A 6,879-nucleotide genomic window follows, 5' to 3' on the forward strand; every position below is an offset into this window, starting at 1 on the left:
ACGCATAGCGAGTCGGCCAACATAGCGAGCCGGCCACTCCTTATCGCTAGAAAAAGCCCCTTTTCTAACTATTTATTAAAAAGTAGATTCTTAACTAATAAAGACCTAGTTTTTAGTATTAGATAACGATAAGAGTTAGATTTTAAGAAATAATATTGTAGAAATTATTGTCTCTTCCTAACCCTAGGTTCTTAGTAATCCTCTTATCTAGAGGCCTAGATAAGAGGTAAGCTTAGTAATATAGGCTAGAAAGAGATAATAATTTTAATACTATTATTTCTTAAAATCTAACTCTTATCGTTATCTAATGCTAAAAACTAGGTCTTTATTAGTTAAGAATCTACTTTTTAATAAATAGTTAGAAAAGGGGCTTTTTCTAGCGATAAGGAGTGGCCGGCTCGCTATGTTGGCCGACTCGCTATGCGTGTACGTTAATATATAATACTATTAAACTATTAGTAGAACTAGAAGTAAAAGTAAGCTCTACTCCTATATACTTAAATTATTAAAAGTTGTATATTAATAAATAGAGGCTTTAATTCTTAAATTTATTTTACTTTAAGTAAGTAAAATAAATTACAATTAATTAAGTAAAGTCTACTTAAGAATATAAGTAAAGTATAAAAATTAAGTCCTATACTCCTAATAATAATAATAAGTCCTACTGTCTAGTTAGGCTAATTCTACCTATTATATATAATTAGATTTCAAAATCTAAAAGCTAAGTGGATCCTATAATTCTTTCCTCCTTATAGCCCTTATAAGCTATACTACTCTATTCTAATATTTCTCTATTTCTATTCTTAAAAGCATTTAATAATAAATTATATTCCTATATTCTATTAAATATTATTATAAAATACTAACTATAATAAATAGCTTTTTCTTTACTAGAGAATAATATCTTTTACTAAATACTTTTTAACTTCTCTACTTTTATTCTATAGTTATTTAAAATAGCTTTTACTATAAGCTAATATATTCTATAGAATAGAATAAATCTTTACACCTAAATATAGTATTTTCTATATTAAGGGATATAGTAAGTCTAAAATAAGGCTGATACTAGCTAGAGAGTCTTTTTATAGTAATATATCTCTATTTAAGTACACTTTAATTTAACTTATTAGACTTTTTATAATTTAACCTAGAATAAAGGAATATTCTCTCTTAAACTAGTACTAATAAATCTATTGCAGTAATAAGTTAGAAGCAATATATTATTTAAAGATATATATAGATGCTATTATCTTACTACTAAGCTTTATTGTTCAGGAGAGGGTCAGGTACTAGAGGTTGCCCACTCAACTCTCTTCTATCAACCCAATTGCCATGAACTTGGGCACGCATGCGGAGAGGAAGCTCTATAACAGCAAGGGGTTCCTCAAAACGTTTCGTATCCAAAATGACAAGATTCGTAAGGTTAACATCAAGGCGGTCAACGGCGAATATAATGTACCCATCGCCTTCTAGGGAGTCGTCTGATCGTGGAATAAACACAGGCTCTTGGCATCGACAGTGCGTGCCTGGCGAGTAGATCTTCAACTCATTCGTGCGTTTGTTCAGCATGGCTGTGGCGTTCAGGCCTTGGAAAACGTGTGCTGCGCTGAAAGGTTCCTTCGAGCTCGAGTGGAATACATTCATGAATACATGATCATGCGGCTTGCAGTAGTAGCGTTCGTCGATTCGAGGAAATTCGTTTGGAATGTCGACTAGAACGGTTGGATCCGCAAGTACCGCCTGGTCCGGTTGAGTAACGTCGATCTCGAACCGGACAAAGTCAACAACCGTGGGGACCGGGATTGTTTCTTTTTGTTGGGTGCTCCAAAATGGAAACAGAGGGTTGTTTGGCCAAGTACCTTCGAAGATAACCTTGCCGTTATCTTCCCAAGCGCCACCAGTATGAACGATTTCCGAGTTGGACTGATGAGTGTATGTCCGAAATTCATATGGTTTCCATCCTGACCCGGCCAAAGGTTGATCTGGGCGGCGAGGTGTAACAATGAAGGATGTGGGCCGCTCAGTGTCCCAGGAAAGTCTGGTTTTCCCCACATCCTTCTTCGGGTCTGACGGACTAACAGGCCACTGGCAGAAAACCAGCCAGTTGCTCGTTATAGCGACGTCGTGAATTGGACCAACGGCCTTGGGTAAAATCCGATGAAGATTCTTGACTTCGCCCTGTCGAGTAATCGAATAGGAAATGAGTTCTCTGAAGTCGGAGCTAAATCCCCAGGTAATGAGTTCGTCAACACCCTGGTCGATCTTGGGATGACCCGTAAAAGTTGCCGAGCCAGATACTTGGCTGCCGTAAGGATTGGTGCCCGTGGTCTTCAATGTGTCGGGATCCATGGTCCACGCTTGTCCGCCTTCGCTTAGAGCGTGCAGCTTGCCAGCCCAATGAATAACATTGATGTTGGAAGCCTGACTCGTGACAGCACGAACACATGGATGGTCCAGCATGGGATGGCCCACGATGTCGACGAAGAAGCTTTTCTTGCGGTTTCGCTCGACTTTGTAACGGTCGTTCTGAACGTATCTGATTTTGAAGTCCACCTGGCCTTTGTGGATGCGAAAAGCGCTGACAGCGCCATGACCTTCAAGTGGACTGTGACCCTCAGGTGTGGGCGTAAAATGATCTCCGGCGACTCGGTAGAAAGTTCCGTCGATATTATCTGGTATGGTGCCTCGGACCATGACGTCCCCAATCTCCCCTTCCAGGCGGATTGGCATGTCGAAGCCACCAAGATCTTCTGACCAGTGCCATCGAGATTGAAGGTTCTCGGCTCCCTTGAGAGGTGCTGGTTGAGCTGCCATCGTGACCGAAAATGATAGAGTAGAGCAAAGAGTATATATTGTAAGGGTTGCAGCAATTAAGGAAGTTGCAAGCTCCGAAAAAGGCTGCTATATTCGTGCTGTCTTCTAAGTTTATATAACTCAACTACAACGAACCGTTTTAAGTTAGATATCACTATTCACCAGTAGAGGCATGTCCTCGGGTCCTTACTCGCTCATCGGTACCGAGTTACTCAGGTTCGGTCCCGAATTTTGTTCCTGGTGCGGATCCTACGAGTCCAACGTCCAATATAAATGGAACGCGTTCACAACGGTAAACGATTGTGATCCGCTATTCTGAAGCTTCCCGAGGTTGCGGCAAGGCAGACGGGTCAATTTACACCCCGACACACGGCTAGGCGGGTGACAACAAAAGCCGGACCCTTTGAAAAAAAATTAAAATTAAGTCAGGTGTCTTGGGGTTGCTAATAACAAGCAGTACTTTACCCTCTCCAACTATCTGCACTTAACAAAGTTATTTTCTACTACATTCTATTTATAGGAGTCCATCCGGCTTTCTTTGTTACTGTGTAAGGAATTCCAATCTACTTGCCCGAGTACCCAGTTTCGTAGAGTAGTGCGCACGGTTCAGAGAAAATCGGATGAGCTATGGTACAAGTATAGTTATCCTGTCAGAGGTTGAGAAGATGGACTTGGGGTAATCGGGCTCATTTCGGCTGACAACAACCAGATGGATGTTTGGCTTCTGTTGAGGGTGTAGATGTATCTCTAGTGTAGGGAGCATTGTTCATCAAGTTTACTAAGAACATTTCATTTTCTAGCTGATAATACACTAAAGTTCTTATGAACCTTTAGGATCAATCTTCCCACTCGTGAGGCCCTCATACACATCCTGCGACAGGCGTACGCAATAGGGATCTTTGTCAAATCTACTGTAGTCAAACTGTTCAGTGACCTTCCGCCCTCCATACGCATATTGCAGTTGGGTACCGCTATAGCATCCGGACTGGAAGGGCTCGACCTTGGGCAGGTCAGCCCACAGGCGGCCGGTCCTGAGGCAGTTCGTCATAGAGTCCGCGTGTAACAGGTGGCAAGAAACAGACGGATCAACGGCAGGCGATGCCCACTTCCACGGCGACCCGGTGCTCTTATGCAGCTCGCGTAGGACGCTGGCTTCCCCGTGGGCATTCCCATTTTGGGCTAGGTTGACGCTCTCGTCCCGCCACCGCTTCATATTGATGAGGACGGCGCCGAGGTCGAGCAGCTCGGCGTCAGCGGTCGCCGCCCGGCGATTCTGTATTGTGCCGTCCTTGAAGCGCTCGCAGCGCTGGTCCCAGGTGTAGTTCTCGGCGAATGCTGCATTGGCGAAGTCCATCGACTCGCGTGACTCAAAGTTAAGGCCGATAATGTCACTTTCCGATTTCTCGGCGGCGTCAAAGGTGTCGGGCTCGTACCTGTTGGTAGCATTTGTGATGAGCATGTACTTGGCCCTGCCGCACGATGGGCTAATGGTGTCGATGTTCTTGATCACCCAGTCCGTCACTTCGGCGGCGTTTGGCGCCTCCCCGGACTTCTTCAGGACATCTTCCGGGACGGCGGCGCTGACGACCCGCGCGTCCTGTGCGTCGAGGAGCGTCACATCGACGAACCGCGTATTGCCCGCCGGCAGCACATTCGCCACTACACCGCGCCACCGCTTGTTCTGCATGTTCCGCAGGGACTCGAGGGTCTGCGACAACGTCCATGCCTCACCCCAGGGATAGGTCGGGTGGAAGTCGCGAATGATGACACAGACATCGACCTGGCTCATGTTGTTGGCGACCTCCTTGATGAGCCCAGCGTTCTGCTCGAGCAGATCCGGCCGCCATGGGATCTCCTTGTCAGCGTATTCCATGGCCTCGTCGAGGGCCCTCATGAAGCCGTCCCCCCACCGCACCGAGGCCTCAAGCGTGTTGCCTTCGCCCCATTCGTTAAACGCATTGATGAAGAAGAAATTCTCCTCCCCCAGCGGGTTCGGGTCCGACTTGATCCGACGAAGCAATTCAATCATGTGGCCTGAATGTATTTGCGTTAGGACCTTGTGACTCGAAAGACTAAAAGTCTTCTCCCTCTCACTCTCTTAGGAGAAAGGGTCGGGGGTGGATGGGTCATCTTGCCTTTCCAAAGCCGAGGATGCGCAAACGCCACCACATCGCCTCCGCCGTCTGTCGCGTGGCGTGGCGTGTTATCCCACGACACCATGGCGCCACGATGATAGATTCTATGCGCGCGGGGGTTATTGGGCCACTGAGAGTAATCCTTACCGCCGCCGCTCCGGAACCCGAACTCGTTGATCGCGTCGGTCGGCCCGCGACTGTCCGGGTTGTCGCTTTCGATCTTGGTCTCGATCACGTCCATGCCGCCGATGGCGGGATCCTCCGATGCCCAGATGCGCCAGGCCTCGAACATTCGCTTTCCCGTGTCTCCCATGTGTGCAGGATCGTAGATCATCATCTGTACCTTGCCGTTTACCCTGATGTAGTTGGGGTGTTTGAACAATGGCACCATCCAGTCAAAGTGTTTCCTCCATTCTTCGAGATTGCCGTAGGTTTGCGCCAGGATAACACCGTCGCCGCTCGGTATGTCCACACCGTCCCATCGGACGGTCCAGGGTTGGTTGGCCCAGCTAAGCATGAACGGTATGTCGGGGTGGCCATCCTTGAGTATAGCCTTAAAAACACCATCCATTACGGGATACCCGAACCAGTAGTGATGATAGACTATCCCATGGATACTGGACAAAGGTCAGTCAATGGCACAGTTAATGCAGTAGTGTTAGGGGGTCAGCGGTTCCGCACCGGCTCTTCTTCATCGTTTCCGTCCATCGCTTCCGTGTGGAAAGGTCCAAGAGATTATAGAACCCAACTTCTTTCGCTGGGCGTTGGGTTTCGATTCCCTCTTTGGAGACAGTGAGTTTCAAGAGATTAGTCCATTCTGTGAAGTTGGCTCCCCAGAACTTGTCGTTCTCTGGAATTGGATGGAACTGTGGGAAGACGTAGACAATCGGCTTGATGGAGTAGTCTGCTCGCTTTGCGGACAAGATTTCGTGGTGATTTGTCTGCGACTTTCCAGGCATATAATATCCCAGTAGGTCCTTGACGGAAGGGCTGGAACCATGCAGTCCCTTATTTTTCTTGCCACTGCCCTGAGGGATCTTTCGCGAGGCGTCCGGTTGCGAATAGTATGGATCTTGCGGTGGTCTGAGGTCAGAAGTGTCGAACGTATCATCGTCATTGTAGCTGTTGTTAAAAATCGAGGAAAAAGGCCCGAACCAGCAAAATAGAAACAACAGGATTATGAAAATATGCTGCCGACTCATCCTGGAGAGACTCCGGAAGACGATAGACGTCATTGTACGGCCTTGGTTTGTCTTCATGGTCCAAAAGTAGGTATGACATGCAGAAAAACGATGTGAGCGTAGAAATTGAGGCAGGAACCTTGGGGACTCCTAAATACCCTCATTCGCATTTTCGTTGCAAGGGAAGCTAGTAGGAATGTAGATCAAGATGGGTTAGCCCCTTTAGGGAATGAAGGGATGGAAGCTCCACGCGTGTCTCTTCTGTCTTGGAATCTAGGGCATTGTGGTGGCGTTTGGAGGCAAGACTCGGAGTCTATTGCTATTGATTTTGAGCCTTCCCTTCTCCTTTTAGATGCCGCCTGCCATGAAATGCAGCGTCAGCAGCCATCAGCCACGCCATCCACATCAAGCCTTTGGTGTAGCTGAAAGCAGTGAGTGGCGTGGTTACCTTGACTGGAGGCCGCATTCGTCAACACAGATGGCGTTCGTCTCTCAAGCAGCTACTAGCTATCAAGAGGATCATTTCTTCACTAGTAAAAAACTAACAAGACTTAATTAGTATCATTGCCACTTTCTAAAAGTTTATTTAGCGTCTTTCTCCAATACTCCGTTCTAATCCCTAGTTTGCTAGGGATTGGCAAGCTAGGGATTGCTACCAATCGCACCCGCTGTAGTATGTCTTAAAAAAGGTAGCTTCACATGCGTTGTGGCTTGCAGAGACGGTGATGAATCAACTAGTGCTTTACGTG

General features: G+C 46.6%; 2 protein-coding genes across 2 annotated transcripts; both read right to left on the reverse strand.

Annotated features, from left to right (window-relative positions):
* Positions 1-1,580: 1,580 nt before the first annotated feature.
* CH63R_06943 (Lignostilbene dioxygenase family protein) lies at positions 1,581-2,814 on the reverse strand (the record flags this gene model as incomplete). The annotated part of the gene is made up of 2 exons (XM_018301918.1): positions 1,581-1,601; positions 1,651-2,814. 2 exons carry the CDS (start codon positions 2,812-2,814, stop codon positions 1,581-1,583), a joined length of 1,185 nt encoding a protein of 394 aa, XP_018156696.1.
* Positions 2,815-3,634: 820 nt separating this feature from the next.
* On the reverse strand, positions 3,635-6,184 carry CH63R_06944 (uncharacterized protein; the record flags this gene model as incomplete). The annotated part of the gene is made up of 3 exons (XM_018301919.1): positions 3,635-4,816; positions 4,909-5,566; positions 5,631-6,184. The coding sequence occupies 3 exons, from the start codon at positions 6,182-6,184 to the stop codon at positions 3,635-3,637; spliced, it is 2,394 nt and encodes a 797-aa protein (XP_018156697.1).
* Positions 6,185-6,879: the final 695 nt, after the last annotated feature.

The sequence above is a fragment of the Colletotrichum higginsianum genome, chromosome 5 (assembly GCF_001672515.1).
Source record: "Colletotrichum higginsianum IMI 349063 chromosome 5, whole genome shotgun sequence".
NCBI lineage: Eukaryota > Fungi > Ascomycota > Sordariomycetes > Glomerellales > Glomerellaceae > Colletotrichum > Colletotrichum higginsianum.